Source organism: Oncorhynchus keta, chromosome 14 (genome assembly GCF_023373465.1).
Source record: "Oncorhynchus keta strain PuntledgeMale-10-30-2019 chromosome 14, Oket_V2, whole genome shotgun sequence".
In the NCBI taxonomy this organism is placed as follows: domain Eukaryota; kingdom Metazoa; phylum Chordata; class Actinopteri; order Salmoniformes; family Salmonidae; genus Oncorhynchus; species Oncorhynchus keta.
Genome location: NC_068434.1, coordinates 48,329,277 through 48,350,609, shown reverse-complemented (window position 1 = coordinate 48,350,609; position 21,333 = coordinate 48,329,277). Strand labels below are relative to the sequence as shown.

At 41.0% G+C, this 21,333-nt stretch overlaps 1 protein-coding gene across 48 annotated transcripts in view; it reads left to right on the top strand.

The window, feature by feature from the left end:
• Positions 1 to 13,535: 13,535 nt before the first annotated feature.
• camk2b1 (calcium/calmodulin-dependent protein kinase (CaM kinase) II beta 1) overlaps positions 13,536 to 21,333 on the top strand; it is a 91,845-nt gene continuing 84,047 nt past the window's right edge. For 13 of the 48 annotated variants that reach the window (XM_052461880.1, XM_052461876.1, XM_052461878.1 and 10 more), the window contains exon 1: positions 13,538 to 13,913. In XM_052461880.1, the coding sequence (XP_052317840.1) occupies positions 13,852 to 13,913 (62 nt within the window). In that variant the 5' untranslated portion in view covers positions 13,538 to 13,851. Of the gene's footprint in view, positions 13,914 to 21,333 lie in introns of all 48 variants that reach the window. The other 35 variants (XM_052461882.1, XM_052461873.1, XM_052461865.1 and 32 more) reach the window with 11 other exon arrangements.

The window sequence follows — 21,333 nt, the reverse complement described above, 5'->3', positions numbered from 1 at the left end:
GTTTTGTTAAAAAAACATATTACTATTGATGTTACCAAACAGATTTCACTTGGTTTGTCAAATTAAGCACTGGGTAGCCCATAGCATACAGAGGATTACCACCTGTCGGGCAATGGGTACAGGGGAAAAGGGGTGTTGATGGTGTAAGTTTAAAGTTGTAAAACAGTTGGCTATTGTAAAAATGTAGCACGTGTTGAAAGCATTTTACACTGTAATTCCACATCGTAGCGCACAGTCACTCTTTCCAGGGCTGTGGGTGTAATATTCATATGTGTAAACATACTGAATTGTAATTGGATGCATTTTAACGCCATATCATACTGTGCTACGATGGTTAAGACCACCCAAATGGTTAGGTCATCGTCAGTTTTGAGGGGTGATGTTAAACAAACTCAAATATATTTTGGGTTTTGTCGGGCAGCATGAACATGCTCCTCAAACAGTGGTTGATGCATGGAGTGGAATATTTATGGTGGCAGGGAAGCATGCACTATTTGAGTGCACAACGATTTTAAATGTATTTTTTCAGCTGCCACTGTTCTCCATTAGATAATGGGCAATTCTAAATCAAAGCTAGTTTTTTACATATTAGTAAACACAAGATTAAACTAAAGTCTGGTAAAAATATGATCACTTGAGTGAACAGCTGTGCAGCCTGAGACAAGGAACCTTTTGCTATTTTCTCAAATGATCAATATCCTAGTCACACAACGTGTTCAAATACCATGAGACCGGCAGTCTTTTGCATGACAATAACCAGCTGCCAAAATGTCAAGACAGCCACAGCCCCAAGATGAAACACTATAGCTGTCAGAATACCCATACTAACATACTGTATACTACATACTTAATGAGTATATACTATTAGTTCATTTTAGTATACTGTAAACGTAACAGTATCCTTTCAGATGAGCATCCTAGCTCTTCGCCGGTCTACCGGAAGTTGATGCTGTTGCTATGCCACAACAAATTACTAGTTAGACATTTTATGACTTCGGGTGTGTTCTTAAATTTAATCTGGAGAGCCAGAGTGCGCTCGTAAATTCAGAACGTTGTCAGATTGTCCGTTCTGACCTTACAACGGCACCCAAGCTTATGTTGGGTAACTTGCTAGCTACTTCCAGACACAAATGAGAGTGACCACTCGGACCATTTTACTTGCCCTAGCAGAGCTGGTTAGGCAGTTTTCATATTATCCAGAGCGTTGGTGACTACTGTGCTACTGGCAACAATTTAATTCCGCTTTTCTGCTGAGTTTACTGACACCGGCCATATTCAATGGGTGTTGGAAGGTCGTAAATTCCTTATTCTGCGCTCTGGTAAACTCCGACTAAGTGCTCTGAAATCGGAGTAGAAAGCCAGAGCAAATTTACGAAAGCACCCGAATGTCCATTGAGAACGCACGATGACTATACCATTTAGCTAAGCTAAGAATAACGGGAATGATCAAGTCAATAAACGTTGGGTAGGTTGTTAGCCTATAGTTAATATACTGGCAAGTTTGATGTAAAGTCAGCAAAAAAAGAACCGTCCCTTTTTCAGGACCCTGTCTTTCAAAGATAATTCATGAAAATCTAAATAACTTCACAGATCTTCATTGTAAAGGGTTTAAACACTGTTTCCCATGCTTGTTCAATGAACCATAAACAATGAATTAACATGCACCTGTGGAACAGTCTTAAGACACTAACAGCTTACAGAAGGTAGGCAATTAAGGTCAATTAAGGGCGCTACAGGTAGACAGGGTGGACAGCTGATCATCCTCGCAGTGGCAGACTACCTGTAACAACACCTGCACAGGATCGGTATATCCAAACATCACACCTGCGTGACAGGTACAAGATGTCAACTGCCCGAGTTACACCAGTAACGCCAGTACATCAGTAACGCACAATTCCTCCATCAGTGCTCAGACTCTCTGCAATAGGCTGAGAGAGGCAGGACTGAGGGCTTATAGGCCTGTTGTAAGGCAGGTCCTCACCAGACATCACTGGCAACAACGTCGCCTATGGGGACAATCCCACCGTTGCTGGACCAGACAGGACTGGCAAAAAGTACTCTTCACTGATGAGTCACGTTTTTCTCTCACCAGGGGTGATGGTCGGATTCGCGTTTATCGTTGAAAAAAATTGCGTTACACCGAGGACTGTACTTTGGAGCGGGATCGATTTGGAGGTGGAGGGTCCGTCATGGTCTGGGGCAGTGTGTCACAGCATCATCGGAATGAGCTTGTTGTCATTGCAGGCAATCTCAATGCTGTGCGTTACAGGGAAGACATCCTCCTCCCTCATGTGGTACCCTTCCTGCAGGCTCATCCTGACATGACCCTCCAGCATGACAATGCCACCAGCCATACTGCTCGTTCTGTACATGCTTTCCTGCAAGACAGGAATGTCAGTGTTCTGCCATGGCCAGCGAACAGTCCAGATCTCAATCCCATTGAGCACGTCTGTGACCTGTTGGATCGGAGGGTGAGGGCTAGGTCCATTTGCCCCAGAAATGTCCAGGAACTTGCAGGTGCCTTGATGGAAGAGTGGGGTAACATTTCACAGCACGAACTGGCAAATCTGGTGCAGTCCATGAGGTGGAGATGCACTGCAGTACTTAATGCAGCGGGTGGCCACACCAGATACTGAATTATTTTGACCCCCCTTTGTTCAGGGATACATTATTCCATTTCTGTTAGTCACATGTCTATGGAGCTTGTTCAGTTTGTCTCACTTGATGAATCTTATGTCCATACAAATATTTACACATGTTAAGTTTGCTGAAAATAAATGCAGTTGACAGTGAGAGGATGTTTCTTTTTTTGCTGAGTTTATAAGTAGCCAACTAACATACCGGTACATGCTGCTATGATGATATGCTATGTGGTTTCGTAAGGACAGCGTAGCTAATAAATTGTCAGCCAACATGACGTGTAAGGTAACTTATTTGAAAAGTAATTTATTACATTGCTCAACATTTTGTTAACAGTTGTCATTAGTTAAAGCAACTAATTTATTTTCCGCTATCATTGGACTTCGGCTGCATATTTTCCAACATTTTCTTTAAATCTGAACATGATGTGATGCCACGCCTATTTCCTGAAGAATTGCATTATGGGCCCTAAAGTAGAGAAATATTGAATGCGGTCCAAACACTTAAAACCTCTTGGGTAGGGGGCAGTATTTTCACCTCCAGATGAAAAGCGTGCCCAAATTAAACTACCTGCTACTCAGGCCCATAAGCTAAGATATGCATATAATTAGTAGATTTGGATAGAAAACACTCTAAAGTTTCCAAAACTGTTAAAATAATGTATGTGATAACAGAACTGATATGGCAGGCGAAAACCTGAGGAAAATCCAACCAGGATTATTATTATTATTACTATTATTTTGAAAGGCTGTTTTTCCATTGAATGCATATCCACCATACAAAGACTTAGGACCCAGTTTCCGATCTCTATGGCTTCCTCTACATGTGTCCAGTCGTCAGGCATTGTTTCAGGCTTTTACTCTGACAAAGGAGGGAGATACACCACTTTCAATGAGTGGACAGTGGAAATTTCCAGACATGAGCCAAGTGCGTGATCGGGAGCGAGCCTTTCTTGTTTCTCCTTTTCTATTGATGAAGCTTTTGTCCGGTTGAAATATTATTTGTTATTTATGACAAAAACAACCTGAAGATTGATTTTAACCATCTTTTGACATGTTTCTACTAACTTTTATTGTACTTTTTTAACTTTTTGTGTTGATGTTGAGAGCGCGCATTCTGAACTAAACGCACCAACAAAACTGAGGTTTTTGGACATAAAGAGGGACATTATCGAACAAAACAAACATTTACTGTCTAACATGGAGACCTGGGAGTGCCACCAGATGAAGATCATCAAAGGTAAGTGATTAATTTTAACTCTATTTCTGACTTTTGTGACACCTCTCCTTGGTTGGAAAATTGGTGTATGGTTTTTGTGGCTCGGCGCTGACCTAACATAATCGCGTGGTGTGCTTTCTCAGTAAAGCCTTTTTGAAATCTGACGCAGCGGTTGCATTAAGGAGAGGTTTATCTTTAAATGTATGTTAAACACTTGTATATTTCATCAATTTCTATGATGAGTATTACTGTAATTTGATGTGGATCTCTGCATTTTCACCGGTTGTTTGTTGAGACAATGATTACTGTACATAAGCACCAATTTCAACTGAGGTTTTTGGACATAAAGATTAATTTTATCGAACAAAACACACATTTATTGTGTAACATGAAGTCCTGTGAGTGCCATCTGATGAAGATCATCAAATTAGTGATTCATTTAATCGCTATTTCTGACTTTTGTGAGCCCTCTACTTTGCTGGATGGTTTTCTGTGACTAGGCGCTGACCTAACATAATCGCATGGTGTGCTTTCTCCGTAAAGCACACCACACTTGTACGGCAAGGGGCAATGTTTTTTTTAAATGGACCACCCTTGGCCGGAAATTCATCACTCGTTCATCCCGCGATGATTGTTTTCAGCCACCGGTAGCTTGTGGGTATTTTATATGTGCTACAGTCAATTGAGTGCATGTCTACTTATATTAAATATATAATTATTAATATAATCCTACTGTATTATAGCTAGCAAATGAATTAGCTAACTAACGTTAGCCTGCCTAGCTGGAACTTCTGGAAAAAGGGAAATGTTTTATTTCTACATTTTCCAAAAGAGAACCAAACAAAAACATATTTACTTTTTACGAAATGTTTTTGTGCCGTCATGTGTATTAGTAGCACAATTTCTAACTTATTTGCATTTGCTTTTAGTTATACTTGTATGTTGACTTCTCCATTGATCTTGTTTGTAAGTTTTCGCAGACTTTTCTTACCGAATGTACAATCGTCGCGAATTGAATTGTGGGAGGTTCAGGCCCTGGAGTGAACATAATTGTACATTCGCAAAGCCGACTAAAAACGAGGGCTGAGGGGCTTACGTTGCAAACTTCCCCTTGCTTGGCTAATCATTTGGACTGCCCTCCAAGATGGCGACAGGGATTCCCCCAAGGGCATAAGACCGCAGCCTGTATTTTCTGTATATACAGGTATACATCATATATTGGCAAATTTAGTACGACATCCAGGAACTTTATGTATACTAACTATATCCATACTATGACCGATAAGCATACGATCTGCTCAATTCACGTCACAAATAGTCCGGTTAGTATGAGTATTCAAACACAGCTTATGTGATGTAATGTCATAGATAACTTTGCACCTGCCTATAAGGTCTGCTACAAGTGCTAAAACAACATGCTTGTTCTCATAAGTCTATTGTGTATTTTCTAGGGTAAATAAAAATGTAAAAATGGTATTCGTCTAGCCTGAGTAACAGTCTTTTTAGCTAACATGCTACAAATTAGTGTCAGCAAGCACCCAGCAATGTAATGCTGGTTGCATAGTCACAGCGTCAGCATTACTGGCCTCAATCTATTCTGCACTTAGTCACTCTTAGTATATTTACTTCCAAACTAAAGTAATTTCTCCCAATATGTGTTTGAGTGATTTAAAAAATAATAATAATAATTCACAGGCTACTTAAAAAACCTGGTGGGTTTTTATTCAGTAGTGTTGTGGGAACTCCCTACCATATCAGGAGCAAAAGGCTGAGGTAGTATGTGGCCAGGTACCAAACCCACTTCACATTGGTCACATTTGAGTATGTCAAACTACGACCAGATATCAGTTGTCTTTCATCTAACAACCATTGACAATGTAATCAGTGCTGTATGTATCAACTCTACCTTTTCTACAGACGAAGGACAGAAGAGAGAGCTTGTCATGGAGTCCCCTGACTAAAATATAGGCTGATACAGATGTCTGAACAGAGAGGCCGTGCACTCAGCATAAAAATTATAAAAGATTAGGCTTACATTTCGTCTTTTTGTTTTTATTGAGTCGGGACATATGGGACATCATACGAAGGGATGACGACTAACATGAACGACCAGACAAAATGCTGATGGGTACCATATCTGTATTGGCTTGTGAATGACAATAGAAGATGAAAGACAAGTGTAATATTTGCACATTTTTACAGTACCAGTCAAAAGTTCAGGCACCTACTCATTCAAGGGTTTTTCTTTATTTTTACTATTTTCTACATTGTAGAATAATAGTGAAGACAAACTCTGAAATAACACACATGGAATCATCTAGTAACCAAAAAATGTAAATATATTTTAGATTCTTCAAAGTAGCCACCCTTTACCTTGACAGCTTTGCACACTCTTGGCATTCTCTCAACCAGCTTCACCTGGAATTCTAAATAAATCAGTGTCACCAGCAAAGCACCATCACACCTCCTCCTCTATGCTTCACGGTAGGAACCACACATGCAGAGATCATCCGTTCACCTATTCTGCATCTCACAAAGACACAGCGGTTGGAACCAAAAATTAAACATTTGAACTCATCAGACCAAAGGACAGATTTTTACCGGTCTAATTTCGATTGCTCGTGTTTCTTGGACCAAGCAATTCCCTTCTTATTATTGGTGTCCTTTAGTAGTGATTCATGCAGTTGATGTTGAGATGTGTCTGTTACTTGAACTCTGTGAGGCATTAATTTGGGCTGGAATCTGAGGTGCAGTTGCCTCTAATGATCCTCCTCTCCACCCTCTCCGAGTTGGGCATCTCCGGCGCGGCCCACGCTTGGATTGCGTCCTACCTGACAGGTCGCTCCTACCGGGTGGCGTGGCGAGAATCTGTCTCCTCACCACGCGCTCTCACCACTGGTGTCCCCCAGGGCTCTGTTCTAGGCCCTCTCCTATTCTCGCTATACCCCAAGTCACTTGGCTCTGTCATAACCTCACATGGTCTCTCCTATCATTGCTATGCAGACGACACACAATTAATCTTCTCCTTTCCCCCTTCTGATGACCAGGTGGCGAATCGCATCTCTGCATGTCTGGCAGACATATCAGTGTGGATGACGGATCACCACCTCAAGCTGAACCTCGGCAAGACGGAGCTGCTCTTCCTCCCGGGGAAGGACTGCCCGTTCCATGATCTCGCCATCACGGTTGACAACTCCATTGTGTCCTCCTCCCAGAGCGCTAAGAACCTTGTCGTGATCCTGGACAACACCCTGTCGTTCTCAACTAACATCAAGGCGGTGGCCCGTTCCTGTAGGTTCATGCTCTACAACATCCGCAGAGTACGACCCTGCCTCACACAGGAAGCGGCGCAGGTCCTAATCCAGGCACTTGTCATCTCCCGTCTGGATTACTGCAACTCGCTGTTGGCTGGGCTCCTGCCTGTGCCATTAAACCCCTACAACTCATCCAGAACGCCGCAGCCCGTCTGGTGTTCAACCTTCCCAAGTTCTCTCACGTCACCCCGCTCCTCCGCTCTTCCACTGGCTTCCAGTTTCGCATCCGCTACAAGACCATGGTGCTTACGGAGCTGTGAGGGGAACGGCACCTCAGTACCTCCAGGCTCTGATCAGGCCCTACACCCAAACAAGGGCACTGCGTTCATCCACCTCTGGCCTGCTCGCCTCCCTACCACTGAGGAAGTACAGTTCCCGCTCAGCCCAGTCAAAACTGTTCGCTGCTCTGGCTCCCCAATGGTGGAACACACTCCCTCACGACGCCAGGACAGCGGAGTCAATCACCACCTTCCGGAGACACCTGAAACCCCACCTCTTTAAGGAATACCTAGGATAGGATAAAGTAATCCTTCCCACCCCCCCCCCTTAAAAGATTTAGATGCACTATTGTAAAGTGGCTGTTCCACTGGATGTCATAAGGTGAATGCACCAATTTGTAAGTCGCTCTGGATAAGAGCGTCTGCTAAATGACTTAAATGTAAATGTAAATGTAATGAACATATCTTCTGTAGCAGAGGTAACTCTGGGTCTTCTTTTCCTGTGGCGGTCCTCGTGAGTTTCATCAAAGCTCTTGATGGTTTTTGCGGCTGCAATTTAAGAAACTTTCAAAGTTCCTGAAATGTTGACTGACTTTCATGTCTTAAAGTAATGATGGATTGTCATTTCTCTTTGCTTATTTGAGCTGGTCTTGCCATAATATGGAATAGGGCCATCTTCTGTATACCAACCCTACCTTGTCACAACACAACGGATTGGCTCGAACCCATTAAGAAGGAAAGAAATTCCACAAATGAACCTTTAACAAGGCACACCTGTTAATTGAAATGCATTCCACGTGTTTACTGGTTGAGAGAATGCCAAGAGTGTGCAAAGCAGTCAAGGCAAAGGGTGGCTACTTTGAAAAATACGTAATATGTGTTGATTTGATTACTACATGATTTCATAGTGATGTCTTCACTATTATTCTAAAATGTAGAAAATAGTAAAAATAAAGGAACCCTTGAATGATTAGGTGTGTCCAGACTTTTGACTGATACTGTATATTTAAAATATGTATTGGGGACTGGGAATTATGCAGACAATTACAGTTGATGTGTCAACATTTAAGACCATGGTCCACATTGGCTGACAAAACCAAAGACTTTCAACATACACACGTTAACACAAAATTATAAGGGAGATTAAAAGATAATGCCCACATGTTGTATCATGTAATCTAGAACTGACTCACATCATAAAAGATGATCGCAAAATAGCAAGATGCCACAATATATCTGCAATATTAAAGCTGAGCTATCCTCTAAAATATCAGCTTACAATAAGTATACTTCACAATTAGTGTTATCTAATTTGTCAAAGTGGGTTACATTCTGTATTTATACAAATGATGAGCCTGTGAAAGCTGTTGCCGCTGACAGGTGAAGGTTGCTGGTCGGATGCTTGGCAACACTGTTCCATTCATAGGAATGCTCACACCAAGGGCATGTTGACATGATGCTTATGAGAGCTCCATTGCTGGTCTTCTCTTTGCTGCATGTTCTGCTGCAAATTGGATATCTCTTGAAAAACTGCAGCAGGCAATCTTATTAGGTGGTGTTTACTAGGAGAGCCTGTGACAGAGTATTATGATAGACAGCCAAGTGGTAAATTGCATTTTGTTCTAAAGAAAGGCTGAAGCTTTTTGCTAATGCACTTCACAACCAAAATGTCTAGTTGTATCTGCTTGGCTGGGGGATTAGCCTACTAGTTTATAAAACTGGGTATTTTTTGAATACATCTTTTCACATAACACACTACCTGTCATTGTTGATTAAGCCTTCTGTGTCACAGGGCAGTACCTCAGGTCACTATCAGAGGCCTCATGATGGAGTGTATTTCTCTTAGGAGTTGAGGGACACTGGCAAAAATGGAGGTGGCACAGGGATACTTGTGTCGCATTATCATTTTATTCTGAGGTCTTGCCTGATAAGCTGTGATAAACTGTGTTTAGCAGTGAATTCAATTATTTTTGGAGGTCGATAAACCATTGCAATGACATTGATGGACATGGTATGATACCCATCTTTGTTCCTTCTGGTTAGTCCCGGCATCCGTTCATGACCAAACGATCAGTCTGGCACCCAACTGTGCAATTGGTCTAACAGAAAAACAGGGTCAACGATTGTCATCATCCCTCAATTATAAACACAGCTTTAGAAATAACAATCTCGTTTGGAAGCCAATTCTATGCTTTACAGATGTAGAGTGACTCCAGATTGGATTAGATTCAGGCCGGAGACACCGTTACCCTATGCAACCCTATCCAACGGTGACATGTTTTGTTATGGGTTGGGTTTGTTGCTGCTAGTTAGTGCACTGTTGTAGTCAGACCTAAGTTGTTGGCTAATAGCTGTATCCAGTGCTATAGAAAAAAGATTGAAACCGTTGATCAAGATTATATTCCTTAAAAGCGGCAACACTTTCTGGCCATACCAGATATACCGCCTTATATCCAATATTAGTAAAGTCTTTTGCTGTCCATTCTTTAAGCACACAACATTCAGAGTCCACTTTTCTCATTTTCGTAGCACTAATTTTTCACGTCAAAAGTCGTCAAGCAATGAAGTGGCCCTTGATCAGGCTTGAAGGAAATGTTTCGGGAGGCGGGTAGACCGTTGGGCCAGTAACTGAAAGGTTGCTGGATCAAATCCCCGAGCTGACAAGGTAAACTGTGTATAAGACAGTAGTTTTGGAATTGTTAGTTAGATTACTTGTTGGTTATCACTGCATTGTCGGAACTAGAAGCACAAGCATTTCGCTACACTCGCATTAACATCTGCTAACCATGTGTATGTGACAAATCAAATTTGATTTGATTTGATTTGAAAATATGTCTTTCTTCCCCTCAACAAGGAAGTTAACCCACTATTCCCCGGAGGCCATCATTGTAAATAATAATTTGTTTTCAACTGACTTGCCTAGTTAATTTAAAAATGTTATTACAATTTGATCTAGCTACTGGTATACTCACCACCATGGCTGATGTTTGGATGATTTACAGGTGGATCTTGGCAAAAGGGGGCATGAATTGTTGCCATAATTAGAATCCAAATCTTACCTTAAATTACGTGGGACGCACTTAGGTTCCAAACTCAGTTTTAGACGAGACTGACTGAGTAAAATTATCCTATTTACACTTTAGTCAATTTTGACACTAGAATAAATGTTTCTGACTCACAGGCTGTTTTCGAAGCGATTAGTTGGTTTTCAGGGGCAGTCATTCTTTAACGGAGAAGCGCTTTCTGATCAACTGTAATAATCGACTTTTGACAATAGTCCTTTTGTTTAAGTAATATAAAGTTAGGTGGGTTTTCTATTGAGACACCCAACAGAGGGACAGGCTGCACTGAGGGATGAAGGGAAAGATGATCGCCAGAGATGCAGAACATTCAGGACCAGATCACCAATCATTTCTGCGGTGAAACAGGAACTCCTGGAACAGTAGGTGCCATTCCTCAAGAGCTACAAACACATCCAGACAAGCTCCAGGGCCCAGTTCACACTGCCAGATCCTCAGCTGGTCTCAGGAGCACTGATAGACATGGCCAAACACTTGGGAAACCTGCAGTTCAGAGTCGGGGACAAGATGCAAGGGATCATCAAATATACTCCTGTGAGTATATAAAACTGCAAGCCCCTGCCTCTCACTGTCTGATGATCTGACCAGTGTGAAACACCTTAGCCCAAAACATGCAGCTCCCTGACTACCCAGAGAGGAACAGGTTTAATGCCCAGGTTCTGGCATCTGCCCAGGTTCAACATCAAACTATATACAGTGAGCTCCAAAAGCATTGGGACAGTGGCACATGTTTTTGTTTTGGCTCTGTACTCCAGCATGTTGGGTGATACAAGGAGGTTAAAGTGCAGACTGTCAGCTTTAATTTGAGGGTATTTCCGTCCATATTGAGTGAACCGTTTAGAAATTCCAGCACTTTTTGTACATAGTTCCCCCATTTTAGGGGAGCAAAAGTATTGGGAATTTCACTTATGTGTATTAAAGTGAAGTATTTGGTCCCATATTCATAGTATGCAATGACTACATCAAGCTTGTGACTCTACACATTTGTTGGATGCATTTGCTGTTTGTTTTGGTTGTGTTTCAGATTATGTTGGGCCCAATAAAAATGAATGGCAAATAATCACATTTACTGTAAATAAGAAAGAATATGTTTAACACGTCTACATTAATGTGGATGCTACCATGATTACGGATCATTTTGAATGAATCGTGAATAATGATGAGTGAGAAAGTTAGACGCACAAATATCATAACCATATTTACCATTTATTTCTAACAGTTTCTTTTCTTTCATGTTAGCTTGAGACTCATATGGTGACTGGAGGCTGGCTAACCACAGGAAAAACAACTTTATAAGGATTTGGTTAGTTTTCCCCAAAAATTACCCAATTGGGTTTTTCCCCTGGATTGGACCATGTGGATCATGCAAGTTGTCAAATATAGTAGAGTAGGAGGTTTTCTAAACTCTCTGGTTAAGCTCACTTTGGTTAGAAATGTGACAACAGAATGAAACTGTTCCAGTATTCTATCAAGTCAGACACACAGCCCTTGGACCACATCCTGTAACATGTGTAAAGGAAGTTATTTGACAGCAACATGATTTACTGTAACTGTTGCACACCACAATCATGTAGGACCACTCTTATATGATTCCAGGAAGCATTCCTTATCATTTTTATGAACCCAAGGTTTGCTTTCCCAAGATTGAGGGATTTTATGTATGTGCTTTGTTTCTCTGGTTGTCCATTGACTGTAACGACATATCTACAAAATGTTTTATGTGATATTATTTGTTTTAAAATGACTTCATAGCAGCATTACTGCGTTATAAACTGAGTGGTTAGAGCCCTGAATGCTGATTGGCTGACAGCCGTGGTATATCAGACCGTATACCACAGGTATGACAAAACATTTATTTTTACTGCTCTAATTACATTGATAACCAGTTTATAATAACAAGAAGGCACCTTGGGGGTTTGTGGTATATTGGCCATATACCACACCCCCCTCATGCATTATTGCTTAATTATAAACTGGGTGCTTTGAGCCCTGAATTATGAATGGCTGAAGGCCATGGTATACCACGGGTATGACAAAACATTTAGTTTTATTGCTGTAATTACGTTGGTAACTAGTTTATAATAGCAATAAGGCACCTTGGGGGTTTGTGGTATATGGCCAATATACCAATTCTAAGGGCTGTGTCCAGGCACTCGTAACAAATATTCAGATGAAATATATTGTGCTATTTATCACACACTACTTTGTGTCAAAGTTTAACAGGGACTCTCTCCTCACAAGTGTCATGATTAAAGATATGCTCAAGAGCCATACAGTATATATTGTTTGGTTATTGTGCTGCCACAGAATGAATTGTGAGCAAGGCCTCAAAAAAGCTTTATTATATACCAGAGCTGCGAGAAAGGTTCTATGTATTATTGAAACAATGTTGCTATTGTTTGTGAGAATACCAACAGGTGTGGTTCCCGTGGGGGAAAGATTATATTGGGGAAAGGTTCCTGTGAGGGTTGCCATGGAAGCCAAGAAGGTGTGTGTGTGTGTGTGTGTGTGTGTGTGTGTGTGTGTGTGTGTGTGTGTGTGTGTGTGTGTGTGTGTGTGTGTGTGTGTGTGTGTGTGTGTGTTCAAACACACATGCATGAGGGGGTCTGGGAGAGGAAGTGTGTCCATCTGATGAATGGGCATGTGCCTGAACTCAAATTTTATACAGTAATCTCACCCATTCATTTCTAATGATCGGTCATTTTTGACCGGGAACACCACAGGTGTACAAAGGTTAAATAAAATACACAAAATGTAATGAAAATCATCAAATTTTATATTGTGTGTTCAGATGCCCCGTGTGGACAAAGTCATGGAACTTTATGACAATCATATTAAACGAACTACATTTTTCAGAGAGAATTTATAATTCGACAGGAACACAGCAGGAGGGTTAACAGAGTATATGTATTAGGCTATTGTTTGTACTACATTGTCATTACGTTTTATATCTGAAGTGAAATCTACATTATGCGCCTTACGCAAAACACAAATAACCTAGGTCTTACATTTGTCCCTATTTGGAAGCACTGGCGCCGCGATTACGTTACCCAGGCACGCAGTTAAGCGCAGCGCCCAATCGAGAGCAGCGCTGAGCAGATCGAGCTATAGGGCTTTGGAGCGCTTCGCTTTGCACAGTCGAGTGAACTGGTGAGGAACGAAACAGTACACTACAGTAGAAAAATAGTGGGGGAGACGAGAGTAAACAACCACCTTAGACGCACACAACCATACCCTTATACGGCAGCCGATATATTATCTTTGAGTCGCCTGCAGCGCAGAAAGAGCACTCGTATTTTGAGAAGAATTTGGCTACATACCGCGCAGGAGGATCAAATCAAGCAAAGGAGCAGCCGTGAGAGAAGCACGAGATACGGAGACATGGCTGTGACAACCTGTACACGATTCACGGACGAATTTCAGCTATATGAAGAGCTGGGAAAGTAAGCCTGTTTGTTTTGGTAATTTGCAGTCGCTGACTTGTCGTTTGCGTGGGTGTGGATGCGGTTTTGTGTTGTTGCGGTGGTCTTTTTCGGAGTGACAGCGGCGCAAGACAAGGGTGACAGCTCGCTCAAAATACGCTGTCTCTTCACACACACACACACACACGAGATTCTTGTTCCCTGCGCTCTTAAAAATATTATGGCAATAGTTGGTCAATGCGTCTAAACAAAGCTCTCCATAGGCATTGGGTAATATTGCTTTGGTTTGCGAGCTCTCTCTCCCTTGCTCCCCCCTATCACCCTATCAGAAGGCAACAACCACCGGTAGCGGTCCGGGAGACTGACATTTTGAGCTGTATATAAATGGGGCGGCTGTTTGGTGTCTTGCTGCGCTGCAACTTTCGAGCAAGCTCCCGCAGAGAAAAATGTGCAGTTTCATTGCTAATCTCATGCTATTTTACACATTTTGCCATTCGGTTTAGAGAAAATGTTGCAGTTTTAAAGCTGTAATTCGAAATTAATGTTTTTAAGCACTTAAATAAATAGCATGGACCAGAATGACATGCTCGCCCCACTACTAATGTTTCTGCATGGACGTTTCACCAAATTCAGACAACGATTTTGTAATTTATTTGCAGATAATTGTTGTTTGCAGCTCAAGAAGCAGTCCTAGCAGTATTCAGATCAGGGAGCGAACGTTTCTTTCACCGATGAGATTCGGTTCTTAATTAACATTCACCAAAAAGAGGCCACCGGTTGAGATAGGTCGATTGAAAATTAATCTCAAATTAACTTTCATGTGTTTTTTTACAACCTGAACCTCTGAGTTTGATGCATATTATGTCAGTAGGCCATTCATAGACACAAACTACCTTTAGCACCCAAGGTATGCTCTTCCCGGGGGACTTTTGTTAACCTTCATACAACCGACTGGGGTCATTTTGACCACAGAGGTATATTTGTCATCATAGCCCAACAGTGGTTTATTAAATTGACTTTGTCAATCAATCAAATCATTTAGTCAGATATGGACAAAATATCTATAATTTTGATGGTATTTTATGTTTTTGAATACTAAACGTTCTAAATATGCTTTCGGAATATCCCCTGACCCTAAATGTGGCAACACATACATTAATTTCAATGGGTCTTTTTCCATTTATACTGTTCAATCCAACCCCAAACCAAAAATCATTTTCATCATTTTCATACATTTCTGCATTTCCTGCACTTTTACTATCATTTCCACACTGTACCATGCTGCATGATATGGGCAACAAATCTGTCACTCAAGAAGAGAGCAGTTGCTGGACTGCGGAGTCACAAGCACTTTCTTACTTTCTTGACGTTCCCTCTGCATGGTCAGAGGGATGCAGCAATGTTGGTGACATGCTGATTTCCACAAGCGTTCTATAATTACACTATAAGTGTGTGTACGTTACTGTCTGCAAACGACTGTTTGCCTGTTTATTGCTAAAATGATTTGTGTTAGCAGCTAATGGTAATCTATAAATTGCTCGTGACTCCGTGGTCCAGCAACGGCTCTCTTCTTGAGTGACAGGGTGCAAGGCTGGGCGAAGGTTAGCGGAATGCAGCAGCAGGAGAGAGACGTAGCAAACAGAGTAAAACCATACAAACAGACATTATGTGTGCTGGAGTTGTGTATCACATTTAACAAACCAAACATTGAAATATCATCATAGAAAGTAAAGTAAAAACTCAAACCGGTCCGTTCATCTATACCGGTATATAATAAAATACGATATACCACCCAGCCCTAGTTTTGGTAGTTTTGGTATCAATATGGACCCCAGCCAAAAACACCCAATTCCACCTATTGCAATTTGATAGATAGGACCTTTTATTTGAATCTATACCTTCTTAATATTAAGTTGAACCCCCCTTTTTTTTTTACCCTCAGAACAGCGTAGATTCTCTAGGTATGGACTCTACAAGGTGTTGAAATCAATCCACAGGGATGCTGGCCCTGGTTGACTCTAGTGCTTCACACAGTTGTGTCAAGTTGGCTGGATGGATGTCCTTTGGGTGGTGGACATTCTTGATACATACGGGAAACTGTTGAGCGTGAAAACCCCAGCAGCATTGCGGTTCTTGACACACTTAAACTGGTGCGCCTGGCACCTACTACCATTCCCCATTCAAAGGCTTTCATATATTTTGTCTTGCTCATTCACCCTCTGAATGGCACACAAACACAATCCATGTGTCAATTGTCTCAAGGCTTTAAAATCCTTAAAAATCTCCTCCCCTTCATCTACACTGATTGAAGTGGATTTAACAAGTGACATCAATAAGGGATCATAGCTTTCACCTGGTCAGTCTGTCATGGAAAAATCTGTTGTTAATGTTTTGTATACTCAGTGTATGTTTTTCTCGAGTCATAATACCAGGTTGTCCAAACACTCTTAGAAAAGAAGGTGCTATCTAGATCCTAAAAGGGTTATTTGGCTGTCCCCATAGGACAACCCCTTTGAGTAACTATTTTTGATTACAGGTTCTAAACATTCACCCTTTGCAGAGAGGGTTCTACATGGAACCAAAAACGGTTCTCTTATGGGGACAGCTGAAGAACCCTTTTCGAAAACATTTTGTGTGTACCACCATAGGGTGAAGGGGGACCTGTAACAGTGATTTCGACCAGATAAACAGATAATCTGCAGCGATATAACTCTCCATGTACTCACCTAAGATTGTACTTTTCTATATCACGTATCATATGGCTGTATTCAAAACACAAACTAACCTTATTTTAAGTGCATATAAAAACCTGCCAATGGTGTACAACGTCTGCCAATGTTGTAAAGGATTGATAGAACTGCAATACAGAACACACATATGTTCTGAATCTACACCCAGAGCTGTATTGATGTGTATGCTCTAAAAGGTAGTCTTTCTAGAGAAATGCTAAAGTATTTATTTGAGTCATAATATTAAGTTATCCATACTACCAGAGGGCGAAGGGGTACCTATTGGAATGATTTTGACCAGATAGACAGATCACCTGCTTGTGTTCACCTTCATACAACCGACTGGGGTCATTTTGACCACAGAGGTATATTTGTCATCATAGCACCAACGGCGGTTTATTAAATTCTTCCTATTTTTCATGACTTTATCAATCAACTTGTTTTTAATCCATCAAACATTCTAAGCTTAGTTGCAGTCAAAACTGCTCATAAAAGTCTGTCAGTGGTATGAATACTTCACTGTAATTCAGAAACCAGCTACCCTCTATATATACACATAGTGCAGTATTGGTGTGTATTCTCTGAAAATAGTTATTTTACAGGAAACGTTCTATAAATACCAGAATTCCTATAATATCCACATTCTATATGTGAAACTTGTTATGTTATTTGTGTTGCTATACCATTTGGTTTGAAGGGACCGAGGATTTGGGCATGGTGTTTTAAGCATCCTACCATAGGCTCTACCATTCCTATTGTTTCACTAGCAGCGACGCTAATTCTGGCTATGGGGTAAGTAAATAAAGAAAACTAAGCTATATTTTTGGTCATAGTCTTTTAGGATCAATGGATGAAATGTTGACGAACCGGCACTTTAAATGGCAATCGTTTTTACCATATAAATATGACAATGTATATTTAGGATCCCTTTAGGTATAAAAATATATATAAAATAATAATTTTTTAAAGATATTGAATTTGGCCTTTACTACCAATTCCCATAGAAACACATTGAATATCACATTCATAAATGGCATATATTTATTATTTTTAAATAAGGTTTTGAAGTGTCTGTCCTATATCTAGGAACTACAGGAAAGCTCAGGAAATGTATATTTTTGATACACATATTTAACCCCTTTTTTTGGGGGTATGCACAAAACTACCTCCCTATTTCCATTAATTTTATAAACCGGGTAGCAGTTACTTTCAGACGAGACCCGTGACACTTTTGGGGGGTCGTAGAGCAAAACGGAGACCACCATCGTGTTTGTGAGAGTCTCCCCTTTCCATAGAGTGGTTGCTATAGCCATTTCCGTGAAACAAACACCGTTGTAGCTCAACCATCTTCCACCACAGATGTGGAAGGCCGCCATAGGCAGATGTGGAAGGCCGCCATAGGCAGATGTGGAAGGCCGCCATAGGCAGATGTGGAAGGCCGCCATAGGCAGATGTGGAAGGCCGCCATAGGCAGATGTGGTGGGTTGAGAAGCAGCCAAAACAATAAACTGACGGATTGATTTTATTTTTTGATTATGTTATTTATATTGACAAATGTGTCAATAGACTCTAAGGCAGGGGTGTCAAACTCATTTCGCATCGTGGGCCACATACGGCCTAGGGAGATGTCAAGTGGGCCGGACCATTAAAATTATACCATACTCTGCTATAAATAACCAAAATATCATGTCTTTCCTTTGTTTTGGTGTAAAGAAGCACAAGAACATTAGGAAAATATTGAAATTTAATGAACTATCCTTTTACAAAACATTTCATGAAACACCTCATATTTCCTTAGACAAATGTGCAATTTACTTTTATCATTCACAAATATGCATTGCAACTGATCCCACTGATTGTACAAAGGCACAAAACTTTAATTGGTACTGAAAAATATAGTAATGCACTTTAAGATTAAATGAGACTTTTAAAGAAAGGAATTTTAAACCACTTACACATACGCATATAAAATCTAAATGTAATCCCTGCGTACACCTTACAAACTAAGGAGAGTGATTTTAAATGTGTAATGAAGAAAGTGTTCGCCTGTCCTGTAAATCTGTAAACTTCATACATGAAACATACATACACATACAATACATACTGAAAATTTATGGAGTTGTATGAACAGTAGAATTCCATCACACAACTTTTGTTTTGAAGCTGCTGACTAACATTAAAGTGCACATTTTTTAAATCACCACAGTAAGGATTCATCTTCACAGAGCTGTATTCTTTCAATGCAAACAGTATCTAAGGCAGCATTTTAAAGGTGTTAGTCTAGTCTGGACTTGTATTTGTACCTGAAACTTGGCATCTTTTGGCCTGTACAAGTGCATCAACACCAGGTGTCATGTCCTGACTAGCTGTCACTTTCAGAATGTCATTTAAGTGCTTGTTTGTGAGCCTTGAACGCATTTTTGTTTTATTGATATTCATCACTGAGAAAATTTGTTCACAAAGGTAGGTTGTCCCAAACATGCACAAAATTGCTTGTACTTTGTCTTTGAACTTTGTCGCGACACCTGCTTTCTTTCCGACCATGGATGGCGCGCCGTCTGTAGCCAGGCTGACAGCGCGGGACCAGTCCACTCCAACTCTGTCCAATGCAGCAACGACAGAGCCGAAAATGTCCTCGGCTGTTGTGGTGTCCATCATTGGCACCAACTCAAGAAACTCTTCAGTAACAGTCAATGTCTCATCAACTCCTCGAATAAATATGGCCAGTTGGGCCACGTCTGTGATGTCAGTGCTCTCGTCAATTGCCACGGAAAATGCAATAAATGACTTGACTCTCTGTTTCAATTGACTGTCTAAATCTGCCGATAGTTCCGAAATCCTCTCCTGCTATAGTATTCCTCGTCAGGCTAATATTGGCAAAAGCTTGTCGCTTCTCGGGACATACAAGTTCAGCCGCCTTCATCATGCATCGTTTAACAAAGTCACCGTCGGAATACGGCTTCGATGCTAATGCTATTTCGCTAGCAATTAGGTAGCTGGCTTTTACCGCTGCTTCACTGACTTCTCGGCTCTGGATGAAAGTTGACTGCTGTTTCCTCAGACCCGCCAGCAATTCGTTAATCTTATCTCTTCTCAGTTGTCCTTGCAAGCCGTCATATTTTTCGCTGTGATGAGTCTCGTAGTGGCGTCGAATATTATATTCCTTCAATACCGAAACTTGTTGCAAACACACCAAGCACAAAGGTTTTCCGTGCATCTCTGTAAATAAATAGGACGTGGTCCATTTTTCTTTGAAAATTCTACACTCCTTATCTACTTTTCTCCGTTTGGATAACGACATTTTGGCTAATGAGGGTGTAGCGGAGAGGTAGAGACCAAGGTATTAACAACGTCGTAACAAGCAGCAGATGGCGCATTGATACCGTCTGCTGTTTTCAGTCTGTCTCAGTGATGCGGCTTGTCTTCTACTCTGATGGAAAGAGTGCGCCCCTTAGCGGATAATCCATGAATTGCAGCGAATTAAAAATATTAATTACATGTCTTTTATGCATTTTTTCCACTTTCAAATTATCCTGCGGGCCTGATCGAACCTCCTTGGGGGCGGGTTCCGGCCCGCGGGCCGTATGTTTGACACCCCTGCTCTAAGGGTTATTGCCACACTAAATCCAACATCTAAAGCATGGATGGTGTTCTAAAGCTGTCTATACTGTATGTCTCCAATGCAGAGCATATAAAGCATTGAGCGACAGTATAAGCCCACTGAAACCTTGTCATAAAGCACAGGAGCTGCTTCCTTTCCTTTCTCACTCAGGTCCAGCACCCGTGGATTATTTTGGGATGTGCAATTATACTGTTGAAGCTAAATCGTAAACCACCAGACTTGCCTTCCGTAGCTCTAACTGTAGTGCTGCTGTGGGTTGTTACGTAGGCCTGCTGTAGCTGGGTCGTTCCACAAAATTGGTGCTTTTTGGACATGCAAACTGTTTAAGAAATTCACTTCAAAATATCCCTTCCTTCAACATTTCAGTTGCATGGTGGATATGTTTAGCCTACAGACTTAGAAGAAGAAAACATATCTCGGGCATTAAATCCTGTTAACTAAGAATATTTGATTTGATCTGCACTTATACAGTACCAAATATATGTCAACCCTCTTACAGACACTTACAGTTGATGTCGGAAATTTACATACACTTAGGTTGGAGTCATTAAAACTCGTTTTTCAACCACTCCATACATTTCTTGTTAACAAACTATAGTTTTGGCAGGTCGGTTAGGACATCTACTTTGTGCATGACATAAGTACGTTTTTCAACAATTGTTTACTGACAGATTATTTCACTTATAATTCACTATATCACAATTCCAGGGGGTCAAACGTTTACATACACTAAGTTGACTGTGCCTTTAAACAGCATGGAAAATTCCAGAAAATTATGTCATGGCTTTAGAAGCTTCTGATAGGCTAATTGACATAATTTGAGTTAATTGGAGGTGTATCTGTGGATGTATTTTAAGGCCTTCCTTCAAACTCAGTGCCTCTGCTTTTTATCATGGGAAAATCAAAAGAAATCAGCCAAGACCTCGGAGAAAAAAATTGTAGACCTCCACAAGTCTGATTCATCCTTGGGAGCAATTTCCAAATGCCTGAAGGTACCACGTTCATCTGTACAAACAATAGTACGCAAGTATAAACACCATGGGACCACGCAGCCATCATACCACTCAGGAAGGAGACGCATTCTGTCTCC